Here is a 16,024-nt window from a genome sequence, read left to right as displayed (position 1 = left end):
CTGCTCTCAAAATATGATTCAGTTAGTTTCCACACCGAAAACTGTGGGCTGGCCAACGTTAAGGCACAGGCTTATGAAGCGTTTCATGTGGCTGAAGGTAAGAGCTATGCTGAGTCAAGGCTGGAAACTCAGTCATGTCCCTTTAAAAGAAGACTTCTGTTTGACAAGCTGTTCCTCACCTGCCCACTGCTGTGAAGGGGAACCTGCTGGCGTGGGTGGAGTTTAGAGGTGGTGCACTGAAATAGGGTCTTGTGGTGCAATCTGTGGGTCTTGTGTATGTATAAGAGTGAAATGATGGTGACAACGCTTGGTTCAGTACAGTAGCTCTCTAATAACAGGAGTCGAGCTGTAGTAGGCATACTCCAATAACGAGTTGATATTATATAATTTTCTCGTCTTTATTCCGGTTATACGAATGCAAATTTAGGAACTTTTAAGGCATTCTTACCAATATAGGAATTCAGCGGAAAATTGAGATATTTAACTGCTCTACTTATTTTAAATTTTAAGAAAAAATGTCAGATTAACAAATTGAAACTACATTTGGGATAAGGTGGGACATTGTTTCTTTTCTCTCAAACAAGAGACAAAAGCCTGGACGTGCATCCGAGTTTTATTGGCTGGGACGGACTGTCAATCATCCTACGTGCGTCATTTCCGTTGTCAGGTGGCGCTGCTATGGAAAGATGTGATCAGTAGTCCCGAGAAGGCTTTTCCCTGCTCGCCCGTCTCGGTAATTGTGAAATAACTCGCGTTTGGAGAGGTGGAGCGGTTCACGGCCAGGAGGAACTCCCGAGCGGATACGTGGACGATGTCGGCAATTTTGTAGACAACGGAGGATATTCCCCCACTCAGCGGTTTTAGCTCGGGGTAAGTTGTTAAACGGCACGTCAGTCAGTAGGTTGTGAGCCCCCCGTTAAAGAGCCAAGCTAGCAGAGCTAGCCGGACTAGCCGAGCTAGCAGAGTTAGCCGAGTTAGCCGGGCTAGCCGAGTTAGCCGGGCTAGCCGAGTTAGCCGGGCTAGCCGAGTTAGCCGGGCTAGCCGAGTTAGCCGGGCTAGCCGAGTTAGCCGGGCTAGCCGAGTTAGCCGACTAGCTAGCTGGAGAGTCGGCTACTCCATTATATCCGGTGAGCAGGTAGCTTGCTGTGCTAATTCACTTTTTTTGCAAGGATAACATCGTTGTTGTTTCCAGTCGCGCTAGTCCGCCAGACTCGGGCGTATCGGGTCCCCACTGGCGGTAGCTGGACCCAGCACACGTCCGCTCGCTGGCTGGAGGAAGAACCGGTGTTCACACGTACAGACCGCTCGGTCATGGAGCTCGTTAGCCGACCAGCTGGCTGGTTTGGTCGGTGTGTTTGGGGCGTAGCGTGTTCCCACCAAACTGTCAAGGGTTTTGTTACTAAAATAACAGGCGTGTGTCCCCCTAATCCTGCACCCGAACCGAACCCAGGACACGAGCCAGCTGAAGAATCTCATCTCGAGCAGTGGCTGCTTGACTGATGTGATTTCAGTCTTGATGTTCCTGCTGTGAGTTTGACATTCACCGTTTTCACTCCGCAGCAGATCAAGTGAACGAGTCTGCCAGGCTCGCTGGACACGGATCGGTCCTTTGACCTCGGGATTTGGGCCGTCTGCAGGTCGTGCAGTTGGTCTGGGACGAGGTCCTGCTTTAAATGCTGTCCAGTTAACTGTATGTAGGGAGTGGATGAACGTTTAAAACGTACGAAACTATCTACATGGGCTTTGACCTCGTTCCCCAGTAACTACACGGATTGCTGAAACTTGCTGCCTGGACAATAATATGGGCTTGTTGACACAACCCGTTACACAGGCATCACATCATCTCTATCTGTGGCAGCGGTGCACACGCACTCCCAGCACCTAGTTGTTGTAGATTAACAAATGCATGATTCCTGGGTGAGTGGAAATGTATATATACTTCATGATCTTATCTACAAGTCCGTTCCACGTTTCCACTCATTGAACTCACAGTTTGAAGGCTTTTGCATCAGAACAAATGGACATCTTTACATTTTATGATGTGAAATGCTATTGATTACAGCGATGGGAATTTCTAGTTTCCTAATGAGACTTTCTAATTAAATAAGATGCTCCATGTTTCTTTGCAAGACATACTGACCAAGCACCTGTCTGATGCACCAAATCCTCTGTGTAATGTCTGAGTGGACTACAACATGCACTTTTTCTGAAACTGTAACACGAAGCACAGGCTACAGTTAATGATGCAGCCCGCGCAGTGCGTCTCCTGATTGAATTCGTTGTACAGTTTACTCCTGTTTGTGCTTGGTATAAACTATAGGTCCTATTTAGAAGAGATTTACAAAAGTGTCCAACCCTTGCTAGATTAAGCACGGACGTGGTGTCACTGTGCAAAGCTGTCGAGTGAAAATCTGTTAATACATCTCAAAGGGTGATGACCATGTGATCATGTCTGTCACTCCAGTCTGTCGCACTGTCATCAGTCTGGAGCTGGAGAAAAGAATCCCCATTGAATGTGAGAATTTATGTATCGTAGCAGCCAATTGAACTCCTACTCCCTCTAAACAAGCTGTGTGTTCAGTTGCAGAATGGCATCAAATGATGTTTTCATGCAAATCCTTGTCATTCAGAAGTAGCTACAAACCATGAATGTTGTCTGTGCCTCATGTGCTGAATGCCCCAGGTACCTTATTGCTATATGAATGCGTAACTGATCTAAATGTCTAATGTGGAATGGCTTTACGTAGACTGTTTTCTGCCTTCCTCGTATTGTTTAATTAGAGTTTACATCGGAAGCTAGTCACGTTTAACAGACCGAAATCTGTCTGTTTTGCTTGCCCTGGGTAATCTTGAATCGATTTGTGACTTGGTGTTGGCCAAAGCTCTGAAAATTCTCTTAAGTGTTCTCTCACTTCCCACATTGTGGCAGGTTTTTTGATATATTTGTGTGATGCCTGTATTGGTATCAAAAATATTTCCTGTTTCTGACTAATCACAGCCAAGTGAGAACCCTGGGGCTTCTCTGTGATTCACGTTTGTTTTAGTGTTGGACATTTACTTCCTTCTTTCAGGAACTAGACAGTTTGTTTCATCAAATTATGAGAACCAATTTACAGACAGAACAAAAAGGCATGGTTCTGTTCACTTTGATATGGATGACTGTAGATATTTGCATATTAATTAACTACAGTGTGATCCTATAATGCTCTCATTTTGAAATGCATTTATGTATTTGACCTTAGTCTGATATAAAAAAAATGCTTGAGTAATTTGTTGGACTTTGTTTTTTAAGAAACAGTGAATTGTGAATCATTTTATTTGTACTACACAGCTTTGAAGATTTAGGAGCTTTATGCATTCAGGGAGGGGTGAATTGAAACTGCAGAAGTCAATATTAAGCTGTTGGCAATTTTTGCATCGTTTTCCTTGCATGTGCATGTTTGCATGATGGTCCGTCCGCTCTGCATGGACATTCTGTGCCGAACCCGTGTTTGCTGATTTAGAATGTGCTGGTGTCCACTGTGTAACTTATGCAAGTGTTCCCATCATGTTGCTGAGGTCACCTCAGGAGAATTGACACCAGCGGCGATCCTCTGCTGATGCAAATGGATCTGTGATGGCCTGCCATTCATTCAGGACCAGCACTGTTGGCGGATCATCTGATTGTCGTAAAGTGGTGGGGAGGGGTTAGGCTATCTCTTACTGAAACCAACCCCCATCCCCCCACATAAATGTCTTTTTTCCCTTCCCTGTGACTCACCCTTTGCTGCCAGTCTACTGGAAGTCCTCAGTAGCACTGGACTCAATGTTTTCTTTCAGATTTGGAATGCACTGAGCCGGTCTGCCCTTGTCAGTTCTGCAGAGGTGTTCAGTGTATCTGTTTGTTTTTGCCCTCCATTGTGTATTATTTGCAGTGGAGGTCTGTTGGTCTCCACAAATGCCTTAAAAATCATTAATTTTATTAATCTGTTCTAACCTGGCTTTTTTTTTTCTCCAGATTTCTAGAATGTCTAAGCGCCGTCTTTCAGACAGAGGGGCAGGGGAGTCTTCGGGCAGGGCCAGCAAACTCCTTTGTTCTGGAATATCTGGCAACAATGCTAAGAGAGCTGGTCCTTTTGTTTTAGGTAAGAGACCCAAGAGCACTGCCTGCAAGTTGAGTTGTTTTCATCCGTGCATGCTAGTGTAGGCAGTGTTTGCTCGGTCGCCTAGTAGAAATGCCACATTTTTTATATATATGGTCTTTGTCACTTAGGTGATTCATATTTGACACTAGCAAGGTGTTTCTTGGCACAAGGACTGTTTTGCACCTTTAGGTTGCACCTGGAGCTGTAGGATAAAGTAGAGCAGGGTGTTAAAGGACCGTTTGGGGGGAAAAAGTCTGGGGGAAAGTGCAACTCATTGCACAAACCAAACCTTTTGGTGTATTAGCAGCTGTTCACCTCCACCACCTCTGTGTTTACCAGGGCCCCGGCTGGGCAACTCTCCTGTGCAGAGCATAGTGCAGTGTCTGGCCAGGAAAGACGGCACAGATGATTTCTACCAGCTGAAAGTGAGTCAGCTTTCCCTTTGCTCCCTGTTTTATTAAAACATCATCTAGCTTGTGATCCCAGCCAATCAGACAACAGCAAAAGACCTAATATGTTTCTCGGAGTGAACCTTTGACCTTCCTTGAACAGACCATGTTCATATTGTTCATTTATGACCTTATACAAAAGCTTCACCTGATCCAGATCAGTTCTGACAACTGCAGGCAATTCCACTCATTTATGGGGTGCCATTACATAATTAGTCTAAACTCTTACTTCAGAATCTAGAATGTGACCTTTTCAACCCTTTTCTTCTGCAGAGGGTCTAATACCACTTTGTATGGAGGGCGAGGAACTTGTTTTCTTCACAGCAGATGTTTTTATCAGGTCATCTGTGTTGTCTCAGGATCAGACATTGTCTTAATTCTCACCCCTGAGAAGATAAGGATGTTAATTAAAGAGCTCAGGACGCCGTATAATACTATCAGTTGGGGTCGTGCCCTCTGAGCTCTGGCCTGCTTTTTTAGATCCTGACCCTAGAGGAGCGTGTGGACGCGGGCTCGGAGACTCAGGAAGAGAGGCAAGGGAAGATGCTCCTGCACACGGAGTACTCCCTGCTGTCTCTGCTTCACAACCAGGACGGAGTGGTCCATCACCACGGCCTCATTCAGGTAGGGCCAAGACCCGCACCGCCACACCCAAGGTGGAAATGTCACCGGTGTTGGTCTTGCTAGACAGATCTCCTCCGTTTTGTGCTCTAAACCATCTCAGACTTTAATGGCATATTAGTCTGTCTTGTCATGTTTCTCTTACAGTCATTTATTTATTTAGCTACAGGATTCGACTTGTTGGTTGTTCAGTTATTGGGCTCCTCCTGTGTGAATTAATAATTTTATTATTCAAATTTTTCTTTCTTTTTTTTCTTTCTTTTGGGTTGACATTACTTCTACAGAAGCATGTCACTATGCAACTCTCGACATGAGTCATGAGTTCGTTTAGTTTCGGTTTGAACCAGGCGTTTTTCTCCCACGCTCTCGTCTGCCCCATGGCCACAGACGCTGCCACCCAAGCTCCGCCCCCTCCCTCTGCGGAGCCTCGCTACCACACGAGCGCCACGGATGGGCCTGACGGAGTCCATTTGACCGCAGGCCCGTCCCAGTGGATCCGCCGTGGTGTGCACCGCTGACCCACGCTGACGGTGCTAATGATGGAAAGGCCAAGCGTGCAAACGGTTCTAATGACCCGAGAGCCTTTCTCACTGATGCCACCATAAATGCTTCACAAGCCCAGAAACAGTCATCTCACTTCAGTTCGGCCACGTCCTCGTTTGTATTGCTCGCGCTAGTCAGCCGGCGCCTCGTTTGATGTCTGGAAGGCGTGGGCCGCGTAATTGGTCCGCTGACCCTTCAGAGCTCGGCGACGGAGACCGGCAGAGCAGTGCTTTGTAAAGGTCGTCCTTTAGACGGAGGAAGTAGCGGACGTTTTGCGTGGATCTCCGTGCGAACCCCTTCGGGCCTCTCTGCACTGCTTCCCCCTAACGAAGCTGCTCCCTGGCAGGACCGCTCCTACGAGGTGGTGGAGGACGCCGAGGCCAACCGGGTGCGCAGGCTGAAGAAGCGCATCTGCCTGGTGCTGGACTGCCTGTGTGCCCACGACTTCAGCGACAAGACGGCCGACCTCATCAACCTGCAACACTACGTCATCAAGGAGAAGAGACTGAGCGAGCGGGAGGCCATCGTCATCTTCTACGACGTGGTGCGGGTGGTGGAGGCGTTGCACAAGGTCAGCGCTGGCTCACTCCCCCCCCCCTCTGGGGACGCCATACATCCGTGCATGAGCTAGTCGATTATTACTTAGTATCACACGTGACTGCACAGCGTAAGAAGCAATAAAACGTGACGGGGTCGAAGGGCGTCGCCGTGCCCGCCACTCAACGTTTTGTGTACGCTTCCCTCCCGCAGAAGAACATCGTGCACAGAGACTTGAAGCTCGGGAACATGGTGCTGAATAAAAGGTGAGACTCACGCCGCCGGTTCCTTTTGGCCGTGGACCTGCTGCTGCAGGGAGGGCAGGTGTTTGCTCACGCAGGGCGGCTCACCCCGGGCCCTGCAGGGGGGGGGGAGTGTGATTCAGCCCTGTGGTCGGCCTTAGCCAGCCAGGAGGGAGCTGTTTCCAGTGAAAATAATTTGGCGTGGAACGTGCCCTGCTTTGTTCTCTGGAAGAGGGAGAGCGCGCGGAGAAACCGCAGGTCGAGGCGGTTTGGTGGAGGGCGGTTTGGTGGGGGGGGGGTGTGGGGGGGTTGAGGTTCTTTGGGGTCAGGGAGTGCAGTGAATTGGATAGGCCCTGTGCAATTTCAAACTTCTCTGTCTACAGATGGCTCGGTGCGGCTGTGTGTGCATGTTGAGTGTTTAAAAAAAAAAATCTATTTATTCAAGTATGATGTATGTGGCACTGAATAGAAAGATCATTGAACCGTGTTATCTGAACACCGTGCGTGTTGGGACAGTCACAGGGCTTCACATAATGAGGTGTAGATTGAATCATGGAAATGTAAAGCTCTGGACATGTTGCTCTTGGGCACTTTGTCCTTCATTACTCTAACCCTGGACGTGGCACAGCTGTAGCGTGTGAGTCTGATGGCACGCTCACACACTGCAGCAGCTCGAGCTCAGAGAGGCTCTCCCAGCATGCCGGGCTCGCCAGGCCTTTAGAGCCGAACGGATCGGGCCATTGAATGACATGCATCCATGACGTGGTTTGGAGACCTTGTTGTTGGCATGGTGTGTGGCCAAACCTGCTCTGCCTTTGTCTGTAGTATGCGAGTATGCCTAGAGTGTGTGGAGTAAAGCCAGCTTTAGGCATAGAGTGCAGCAAGATTTCTGCTTATTATTTTATAAATTTTTGGGAGGGGGGGGTTGTTTTAAGTTCGGGCACCAATTGTTCTTAATGCAGGTTATGAAAAGGTGTCCTTTTTGCAGCACTAAATGAAAAAGCACTCTGCAGAAACATTTCTAGTATGAGAGGGTAAAAGAGTGATGGGCCCACTGTGCCCCCCCCCCCCCCCCCCTCACCCTCTCATATGCACACACTCACATGTCCCTGGTGGTGAGAAACGGGAGGGTTCTGGTGAGACGAGCTCAGTTGGGCAGGCGAGCAGAACACTCTGTCCCAGCTGGAGACAATACACAGCGTTGCCAAAGGATCCATAGTTGAGAGATGAGTCACACACACGCACAGACGTCACCCCGGCAGGACTGTCCCTCTGCAGTTTTTCCACATACCTCTCCCGCCCTTGTGTCTTTTCAGCCCGTTCTTTCTGCTGATTGTAAATTGCGCGCTTACCGGAATCTACGAGAGAAGAACTTCATAACAGACGTCCTTTAAAATCAGCAGCTCCGTCTGGAACCAAGCCCTCTTCTCTGAAAGGGAGGTTTGGTTCGCAGGTAGTGACATCCTCTCCAGATTAAAACTTTCATATTGAAGTGTTTACTTCGGGGGGGTTAGAATTTTGTTACGTGAGCGGTCGCTTTAGTTGACTTGAGATGCGGCGGATGACGGTCACACTTGAGTTCATCCTCTGCAAAATGTCCTTTCACAACACGTCATGCGGCGTTGATGGCCCAGTTGAGTAAAGCGTCTCTAAAGAAACCCGTTTGGCGTCGAACACAGCTGTTACGGTGTCCACGTAATAATGGGCTTGGCCAGCCCATCAGCTCGGCTCTAAGTGAGAGGTTAACAAGTGGTGTTTGGGGTCAGCGGCGGCCCTGTGGGAGACCCAGCGCCCCGCGGAGCTGGAGATACACTCGCGCCTCTCGCACGGCTACCTCCGCCCCTTCACACCTCGCTGGCGCCCTGCTGGGCGTGCACACTTCCCCTGTCACCGGGGGTCCTTGGAGCTGCTACAACAAAGGGAGCGGGGTGTGGAGGGGCTGTAAAGCTCTAATCAGGAGTTACTGCAAATGGCAGGCTCGTTTCTGGCACTGTCGCAGCCGTGGCAACCCACGGTGCAGGCAACGCGCGCTACGCTGTATACAGTAGTGCAAAGGTGTGTGTGTGTGCTTCATCGATTCATTAGACTTCAGGGGTTTTTGTTTTAGGGGGAAAGTGTGCAACAGCTACACACACATCCTCATTTCATCCCAGCGAAGCTCTTGTGTAGTGTTTATTGCTCCGAGTCTGGTTCCTGTTTCAGCCCGGTTGCCCAAGATGAGGAACTCCTTTATTTGAAATACTGTGTGAAAGTCCCATGTTGACTTTCGAATAGAGACAGATGTGTCAGGATTTCAGCCACTGCACTTCCCCCTTGACTTTAAATCCTCCGCTCTTCCCATCAGTGGGGCTGTTTTTAGACTCCGGGATAGGCGAGGGTGCGTCCGGCTTCCTCCCGTGTGCAGGAAGAGGAGTTGCAGAGTGACCGCGTGGGGGGGGGGCTGGGACTGCCGGGGGGGGGGGGGGGCTGGGGTGGCTGGGGTGGCGAGGTCGTCTCTCGTGAGCTCCGTGCTGGGACTGCCCGCGAGGCCATGAAGGCTGGTGGAACGGCCCTGATCCTGGTCTTACCGTCCAGGCACGAGAGTAAAATAGAATGGGAGAAACCGTAGCAGAAAACATGTGACTGAGCTGAGGGGTCCTGGGGGTAGGAAGCCAGTTGGAGGCACACTACCCTGTTTTCCCTCGCCACGCACGTCTCGTCCAGCAGGGCGGCGCTGCGTGTTGGTGCGTGCAGCTTTCGGGAGCAGTAGTGGTTGTGTATGCGTGCGTGGCTTGCAGTGAGAATATCTCCCATCACTCCTCTTCACTGTGAGAAGTTAGTCATCGGAGCTCTGGTGCCAAGCCACAGGTTGACTCACTTGTTTGTCAAAGTGTGGCCTGTGTGTGTGCTGTCATGTTTAGTTCTGTTCCTTCTGAAGGCACTGCGGCTGCACTCTATGGATCACTGCCACCTACGACAGTTTAGTTGTGATTACACATACTAAAATATCAGACATGTTCATACAGATACAAACACCGATTACCTAACAGCAGTGGGTAAAGTTTCAGCATGGCAGTGGGTGCGTGTGTTTCTGTTCCCCTGTTCTCTCTCCGTTCTGCTGCTACAGTCATTAGTGTTTTAATTATTATTTTGTTCAGTAGCAGTCCAAACTTCCAGTTTTATCCGCTGTGTTGTTTAGCAGTTGAGCTCATCTGGTTTTTAAATACAAGTGGTGGTTGTTAAGGAAGTGCCGTGTGTGTGTGTGTGTGTGTGTGTGTGTGTGTGTTACAGGACTCATCGGATCACCATCACCAATTTCTGCCTTGGCAAGCATTTGGTGAGTGAAGAGGATTTTCTGAAAGATCAGAGAGGCAGCCCAGCCTACATTAGCCCAGACGTCCTCAGTGGTAAGTGTGTGTGTGTGTGTGTGCATGCATGCGCCTATGACTCACCGTTCATGTCACCACTGTAATCAAACCCCATGAACTCGACCACCCATGTTGCTCTAATTACGACAGCAGTGAGGAACGACAGTGTGGCAGAGTTGGGCGTAAAGCCCTGTTGCTGCCTGTGGAGTGTCGCATGCGTTGTGTGTGTCTCCTGTGAGTCACGGGGAACACTAAGGTCACAGAGCAGTAAATATGTCCTGCCCTCTGTCTTCCATTTTGTAACCGATCAAAAATGGTTAAGAACACCTTCCACTTCCAGAGACACAGACGAACCAGACGGGGTTTCATTCTTCCCTCTGTGTTTCGAGGCAGATCTCGAGGCAGATTAGTCGTGTGGTATGTGTCTGGGAACGGATTGGCTCAGCATTTGTTTGCTCTTCGTTCTCGTAAAAGCAAAAAAAAAAAAAAAAAAAAAAACCAAAACTTGGAGCCAGATTAGCGGAACGTGACAATAGAGCAGTGAAGTGTGGATGAGTCATCAGCGTGAGGTGCGCAGAGACACGGCCCCTCCTCCTTTTGTCTCTCTTCCCACTTCTTTATTTGTCTTTCATTTTTTGCTCTGTGTTTCTTGTTTGGATTTGACTTGGATTTATGTTTATGGAGGAATCTTGCAGTCGCCCTGCCCGTACTGCGCTGGCCAAGCCCCTATAATGCCTGTGTGTGTAGCCCACGGTACACGTGGACGTCGGTATAGCTGTAGCTTTCTGATGAGATGAGTCAGAGATTTGGTGTGTGTCTACTGTACTGTATCCTCCCTTCAGTCATTGTTGTTAATATTTATGCTTATATAAGTATAAAACCTCATTCTTAACCATTGTGGCAGAGAGTGATTTTAGATGTACCGGGTACTAGCAGAGTATGAAACTGTATATTTGTGTTTGTGTTGAATGTCAGGAACCAATTGATGATTTCTCGTTGTGCTCCTGAAAGCACGTCGACCTGCTTGCGTTTCCTAGCTAGGAGAACACGAGCCACAGTGGAGCTGAGCCATGCTGCTCTGCTGGGAATCTGACCCGATGTGGGTGCTGTGTTGCAGGCCGCCCCTACCGTGGCAAGCCCAGCGACATGTGGGCGCTCGGCGTGGTTCTGTTCACCATGCTCTACGGCCAGTTCCCCTTCTACGACAGCATACCTCAAGAGCTCTTCCGCAAGATCAAAGCTGCAGAGTACACCATCCCCGAGTGAGTGAGGCACGCCCCTTTGCCTCGTGGCTTTCCCCTCGTAAACATCCGCAGGGCGTGTCCTGCTCCCGCCTCCTGAGCGGAGACGGTCCTGACGCTTCCTCTCGCCTTGTGCACCCGCGCAGGGACGGCCGCGTGTCGGAGAACACGGTGTGTTTGATCCGGAAGCTGTTGGTGCTGGATCCCCAGCAGAGGCTGACGGCGGCCGAGGTTCTGGAGGCCCTCAGCGGCATCATCGCGTCCTGGTGAGTCCCGCCCCGACGTTCGTGACCTGCTCCTTCCCGCAGTGTTCTTGGAACTGGCGCGCGAATGCGACTCAACGTGGCACGTCGCCCTCCGTCTCTCATGAGTTCTGCTTTCTAGGCAAACGGTGTCGTCCATGAGCGGACCCCTGCAGGTGGTGCCGGACATCGACGACCAGCTCAACCAGCCGGAGCTTCTGCAGGAGGTCAGCGCCTAGATACCTGCTCAACGTGAAAATGACATCATCACTGCTCATGTACCAGTGTTCTTCTAAATGCATGAACACGCTCTATTAATAACAGTTGGGCTAATTATGAATCACAGAAACATGGGAGCGTCCTGTTTTCTGTTTTCTGCCTGCACATGTTGCTGTATGAGGTAATCTCTCTCGTTCTCTCTCTCTCTCTCTCTCATTCTCTCTCTCTCTCTCTCTCTCTCTCCCTCCACGCCCTTCAGGCCAAAGTGACGGAGGAGTCATCGCAGTACGAGTTTGAGAACTACATGCGGCAGCAGCTGCTCCTGGCCGAGGAGAAGAACACTATCCACGAGGCCAAGAACTTCCTGAGCAAGAGGCCGTTTGGCAGCGTCCCGCCGGTGCGGCGCCTGGGCCAGGACGCCCAGCCCGTCAGCCCTCTGGATGCCGCCATACTGGCCCAGCGCTTCCTGAGGAAGTAGCGTCCCGGGCCCGCCGTCCACCTCCAGCGGCTCACTGTGAGCGGGATGCACCATGGAGCCGGCCGTGTGTGTGTGTGTGTGTGTGTGTGTGTGTGTGTGTGTGTGTGTGTGTGTGTGTGTGTGTGTGTGTGTGTGTGTGTGTGTGTGTGTGTGTGTGTGTGTGTGTGTGTAAGAAGAGTGTGTGTGTGTGCGCGCGTGCACTTGGGTAGGCAGAAATGGCGTATCGAGCAGTTTTAGCCCATCTGCTCCTCTCATTGGCTGAGGAAGTGGACTCTGGCCCCTCCCACACCACCTCCCTCTTCCTTCGACCTACAGACATTATCAGCAATACCGGGATGGAATCATGTAGCAAATGGACACACACACACCCCCACGCATACATAAACCTATCATTCTCCCTTTCTGTTCCTCAGCACTTTCCATGGGAACATCTCAGATCATCTGACCTTAACAGTCACCCCTCCATCTGTCCCTCAGTCCTTTTCCCCTCAACCAGACCGATCTCGGTCGGTCCCATCTGCATCCATGAATGCAAATCTACCTCTTACACTCTCTGTTTCTGTCGCTCAGTCCATTTTAGAACTATGCTCTCAATCCTTTTGAAAACAAGAATCCAAGTGTGGGGGGTGTAGTGCCACAAGCACAGGCGAAGAGCATTATTTAGTGTGCTGAACTCTTTGGCATGTCAAAAGCAGTTCTTGGTTTTCCTCATTATCTGAATAAGCTTTCTCCCTCCCCTCCTGTTAGAAAGGTAGCATTTTACTTTACATTTTTTTTATTTTGTGTCCCTGTTTCATGTTTGTTCAGTCTCGTCAGCTATAACCTCACTTGAAGTCATACTACAACACAACTCTGTTTTCCTTCCTCCCTTCAGAGGGCATTCATAGGCAGCTAGCGCTGAAAAGTCTTATTGCCAAGAACGTCGCAAAAGGCACCTCTTTCCATCCTGCTGTCCTGTGAGGTACGATGAATCCCCCCCCCCCCCCCTTTTTTTGAACAGGCCCAAAAATCTACATCTGACCCCAGTTGAAGATCTCTCTCATGGCAAGCACCTGTACCCCCCACCCCACCCTCCACCATTAGATCGATGCCTCCTGAGTGCAGCTCCTTGTGTGAAAGTTCCTTGGGCTGTTAGCTTGAGGTCATGGCTTTGGCCCACCGACAGGTGTGGCTGTGGTGGAGCAGCTCCACCCAGGCCTCGGTCCTGCCGGCTCCCGAGCTGCGTTTAGCCCCTGCTGAGTGCAGCCTGTCGTGGGGCGCCGGCCCAGTCTCAGGACCCAGGCCAGGCACCTCCAGGAGCCTGCGGGCGTCCTGACACGCACCAGCGCAGCCATGACATCTGCACTTCAGTCCAGGAGGCAACGTCCGCTAAAGAACTAAAACCCAGGATGCAGTCAGCATTGACCAGGAATGTATAACCAACCCTAATCCCAGTTTCCCCATTTTATTTAACGGAGTTATCATTATTTATCATATATTTAAAAATAATTTTAGTATAACCCTCTCAAAACATTTAGGTAATTTCTTTATGTAGATTTCTCCATCTCTGTTGATTTTAGACTGTCATAAATACGCATTTATGATCTTGTTTCTGTTCTGATCCCTTTTAAGCTACTTGTGTAAATCTTAGCTGATGTCCTGCCTTAGATTGAGAGATTTTAATAGTGAGCGGTGAACCTTCGATGCTCCAGTGTATCTTAGTAAACAGGTGGTTGTCTTGTTTCAGCATCTGAACCAGACACGTAGTCTGTGAGGACCCGGCTGGTCCCACTAATCTTAGAAACGTAATCCAGTACTGTACTCTCGGATCTTCTCACCTCTGTCCTCCTCATTCTGGAATATCCCCGCTCTCAGCTTAAAGGCTAAGCACCCTGACCGCATGAGTGATTCTGCCTGGCTTGTCTCATTTGTACTTTCTGACCCCCCCCCCATTTTATTTATTCGCTGTGTATAAATTGTCTTGCTTTCATCTGTTATATGAACTCCAACTCTGTCCTCTTAAGGTGTGAAGTGTCCTGAGATCATCACTGCTCTAAAGGATATCGCTGGGATCTCTTTCCCCTTGAACCCCTAGTGAAGGTTTTTTCTTTCATTTGATTATTTTTGATTTATTTTTCTTTCTTTAGCAATTGTTGACACAATCCTGATGGTTGATTAAGCTACATTAATAACAAGACTGACTTTGCATAGCTCTATTTTTAAGCAGACTAAATTATATCAAACATTAAAATGACATTTAGAAATGTAGAGTTTATCCTACAAGTTTAATACAACACCACACTGGCCAGTGTGTAAATACCATCTTGATGGCGAGTGTTGTATCTGTAGTGCAAAAATGAGTAAGCTGTCATCTTAGAGTACATCAGTGCTTTAACACGAGATGAGTACTTCTCAGAGTAACGTTGCCTGCCACCATTGTAAGCATTAGTCTACTCCCACCTCAATGTGAATATTTTTTGGGTATAATGCAGTATTGTAGTAGGTGGCATGTGTGAGAAAAATGCTTGTGTGCTTGTATGAGAGAATTATTTGAGAGAGAATTGTAAGTACTAAATCCCTCTCTTAAAACACGAGTACCCCATTGTTCATTAGCAGCAGGGTGAAGTAGTGATTTAGCGCCATCTTCTCATCGTAAATCTGTAGGTTTACAATGTGACCGTTGATGGTGTGATTGTGTAGTCGGTACCCTAACCTAGAAGAAATACATTAAGGTCTTTATTGCTGTTCAATGCCCCATTTAAATGTCTGAACAGGATCGCTCCCTGCATAGACACTCTCTCCCTATTTTTTTTTCCCACTTTTTTTTTTCCTTTTTTGCCCTTGGCAACAGATGGCCAAGCTGTATTGGCAGCATGAGATGTGTATGTTGTTGAGCTATGTTGTTTGTACACTTAAAAGTAATTAATGCATGAGTCAGACTTGCAAGATGTGCCACAAGATCTTTGCAATTAACATACCAGAACATTTGGATGGCTGTTGGTGTTGCAAAGACGAAATTCGTAGTCCAACTGATAACACACTAAAAAGAAAACTCGGCGGCGATTAAATTGGGAGATTTCGTTTTGAAGTCAATTATTTTTGTTAGGAAAATTTGATTTTCTTGTCCTGTCATATAGACATTTGCATATTTTACTAACTGGAAAATAAAATTGGTATAGAAAGAGATGATGGGAAAATTTGTTTAAAGCGTAAAACTTGGTGGTGTAAGCTGCTTGGCTGGATTGATATCAAAGAAGAAACTGGGTAATTGTACAGAGATAAAGACAAATTTGTATAAAAGACATATTTTTGTACTTCATAAAATCTCTACATGCATGTCAGCAATAAACTTTGATATGGAAAAAGGTCTGGTTGGGTGATGCTTGAATGTGTATGTAGCATTAACATTTAAATGCAAAGTTTATGAACTACATTTCCATCCTTCAAAGTGGTGATGGTATTGTATATACACCAACAGTGTTTATCAAGCATTACATTCTTAAACAAAAGCTTGTTCTGTTCGATCACTTAATGCCAGAGCAGAAAACCTAGAGTATAGTTAACTCATGTTTCAGGTATTCATTTGACAAGCTGTTTTGTGTGTGTGGGAAAAAATGTTTTAGCTGGATCAAAAGTGGCAGAAAATGTAGGAGATGAGGAAAGACTGATGCTTCAAAAGCTGTTTTGAAGTTTCTGCATCTGATTTTGAGATGAGTCCTGCCCTCTGGTGGAGAATAAATAAATTACTATGCAGTAATTTTCAGTCAGCATTACACCTGAGGATGGATGTCCTTATAAAAGTCTTTGTCTAAACAGAAATGCAGGCATAAGTCATCAAACTACTGTGGTGCAAATGTGCCATGACTGATCATTTTTGATACATAATCCTGTGACTCAGTATAATGTAGTTGTACAGTGCCCTCTATAGGTTTAATATGGAAAAAGTCAGTGTGTGTGTGTGTGTGTGTGTGTATGGTATGTTTGAATCTGTGTTTGTGTGTA

The 16,024-nt window shown here is 48.1% G+C and overlaps 1 protein-coding gene across 3 annotated transcripts; it reads left to right on the top strand.

Annotated features, from left to right (window-relative positions):
- The first annotated feature begins 275 nt into the window (after nucleotides 1-275).
- On the top strand, nucleotides 276-15,389 carry stk40 (serine/threonine kinase 40). Of its 3 annotated transcripts, XM_076971780.1 has the most exons (12): nucleotides 276-870; nucleotides 3,998-4,124; nucleotides 4,464-4,549; nucleotides 5,054-5,197; nucleotides 6,084-6,308; nucleotides 6,488-6,540; nucleotides 9,787-9,902; nucleotides 10,981-11,125; nucleotides 11,251-11,370; nucleotides 11,489-11,573; nucleotides 11,825-12,079; nucleotides 12,918-15,389. In XM_076971780.1, exons 2-11 carry the CDS (start codon nucleotides 4,007-4,009, stop codon nucleotides 12,041-12,043), a joined length of 1,311 nt encoding a protein of 436 aa, XP_076827895.1. In that variant the 5' UTR covers nucleotides 276-870; nucleotides 3,998-4,006; the 3' UTR covers nucleotides 12,044-12,079; nucleotides 12,918-15,389. The 3 variants fall into 3 exon arrangements, with proteins under 3 accessions (XP_076827895.1, XP_076827894.1, XP_076827896.1); XM_076971779.1 differs by having other exon boundaries at nucleotides 277-870; nucleotides 11,825-15,389; XM_076971781.1 differs by lacking the exon at nucleotides 12,918-15,389 and having other exon boundaries at nucleotides 277-870; nucleotides 11,489-11,624; nucleotides 11,825-11,962.
- The last annotated feature ends 635 nt before the right edge of the window (nucleotides 15,390-16,024 follow it).

This window comes from Brachyhypopomus gauderio, chromosome 13 (assembly GCF_052324685.1).
Source record: "Brachyhypopomus gauderio isolate BG-103 chromosome 13, BGAUD_0.2, whole genome shotgun sequence".
NCBI lineage: Eukaryota > Metazoa > Chordata > Actinopteri > Gymnotiformes > Hypopomidae > Brachyhypopomus > Brachyhypopomus gauderio.
The sequence above is the reverse complement of the archived record's forward strand: the minus strand, read 5'-3'. Positions and strand labels throughout refer to the sequence as shown.

Excerpts from the sequence above, each read along its gene's own strand:
- stk40 (XM_076971780.1), top strand. The coding sequence starts at position 4,007 with ATGTCTAAGCGCCGTCTTTCAGACAGAGGGGCAGGGGAGTCTTCGGGC. Across the intron at positions 6,309-6,487 it reads TGGTGGAGGCGTTGCACAAG|AAGAACATCGTGCACAGAGA; the intron begins GTCAGCGCTGGC and ends TCCCTCCCGCAG. Across the intron at positions 9,903-10,980 it reads TAGCCCAGACGTCCTCAGTG|GCCGCCCCTACCGTGGCAAG; the intron begins GTAAGTGTGTGT and ends GCTGTGTTGCAG.